General features: G+C 37.0%; 1 protein-coding gene across 1 annotated transcript; it reads right to left on the reverse strand.

Moving 5' to 3' along the window:
* Nucleotides 1-932: 932 nt before the first annotated feature.
* Nucleotides 933-1,426, reverse strand: Tsp_13741 (5'-AMP-activated protein kinase catalytic subunit alpha-2). The gene is made up of 3 exons (XM_003368843.1): nucleotides 1,386-1,426; nucleotides 1,204-1,309; nucleotides 933-1,130 (listed from the first exon to the last, which is right to left on the reverse strand). Exons 1-3 carry the CDS (start codon nucleotides 1,424-1,426, stop codon nucleotides 933-935), a joined length of 345 nt encoding a protein of 114 aa, XP_003368891.1.
* Nucleotides 1,427-1,558: the final 132 nt, after the last annotated feature.

Here is a 1,558-nt window from a genome sequence, read left to right on the forward strand (position 1 = left end):
CTAGAAAGCCAAGAACAAAATTAGGACAACGCTATTATGATGACGCAGTCGTCGAAATATAAGCATGCTAAATTCCTGTCTGAACAGTTCAAGCGCACTTATCCCTTCCTCCCTGCCATCATTGTACTACAAATCAACATCGCTGCTTCTTGTCGTGTCATTTTTTAAACAAAAATACAAATATAATCAATTCTCAACATTCGCATGGATTTGATTATTGGCGGGTTTTGAAAATCGCCAAAATGATTAATCTTATTTTTACATCCTAGTGTGCATGTATGCTGTGAATCGGCAGGTTCAGTGCAACGTTTATGGGGTTCCATCCCATAACAGTACTGATAACGACTTGACGAAAATGGGAAACTAAATAACCGCTGCTAATGCTAAGATGAAAAAGATAGATAAAAAACATTAGTGTGAAGGAAAAGCAAACGCTGCAAACGGGAGATTGGCTTACGACAGCACTGGTCACGTGATTCCAGAGGGGTCAACTAGTTCAAACGTTTGAAAGTGCAGAATTTCCGCCTTCATGCTAGCATGATCCAACACTGCTTGAGAATAACGAAAAATTTGAGAAAATACATAATGCAGGAAGTAAATACTGTAGACACAATGCTTTTTGAAAAAGATGCGCCGGACAATCCGTCAACTTCCGGCAGTGATTTTGATTGTTATATACTCAATCAAACGAATAAAAGAATCAATACAAAATAAATAATTAGCATGCAAATCAGTAGACGGTCCTCGGTATTATTTCTTGCAGCTTTTAGACAACTCTGTAGAATTATAAGGCATCGGAGGAGCGTACGAATAGAAGCGGAAGTATTGGAGAAAATGTTGAAGAAAATCAACATTCGCCGTTCCCCTTGAATGCACATACTGCGGATGTTGAGGCCTGACTTTAGCAAAATTCGCCCAGAAGCAAAAAAGTATTAAATGAATAGAAGTTTCAAAAGAATGAATTTTTTTTCTTTGTGGTGAAAAAAGTCTTCTGCAAGCTTGAAAAAGTTACTTGTGCTTTGTTCTCTGCGTCTTTTCTCCACAGCCAGATTGTAAGCAATCGACAACCGATTATACGGATCGTTCTGCTTCAACACCGTGATCACCTTTTTTTCCGTTGCGTGGAATTTCTTAAATTTGAATAAATTAAATCACAATTTGAAAAACAAAAAGCAAACCTATATGCAATTTCATTTTTCTCACCCGGCTTATTTGTTTCACAACGCTCAAGTCCACAATCGAAGTCTCTTCGTCGCTGATTTTTGGAAACAAATAATTTGGAACATTGCGAGCAAACCACGGATGAGCCCTGAAACAAGGAAAATTGAATTGTTCATATTTTTTCATGTTTATTTTTTCAGTTCAGATCTCTCCACAAAGCTTACATGATCGTTTTAGCGGGTTGCTCTTTCCATTGGATGGACATTCAACATTTTACAATCAATTTGACACCGATTTGCCGAAATATCTCGGAATCTTGAACACACCAGCTGAAATAATTGTCCAATCAGCATTGGAAATAATTTTTGTCCTTCAATTTCATTTTTACATAAAAAAT

Source organism: Trichinella spiralis, assembly GCF_000181795.1.
Source record: "Trichinella spiralis strain ISS 195 chromosome Unknown Scfld1769, whole genome shotgun sequence".
NCBI lineage: Eukaryota > Metazoa > Nematoda > Enoplea > Trichinellida > Trichinellidae > Trichinella > Trichinella spiralis.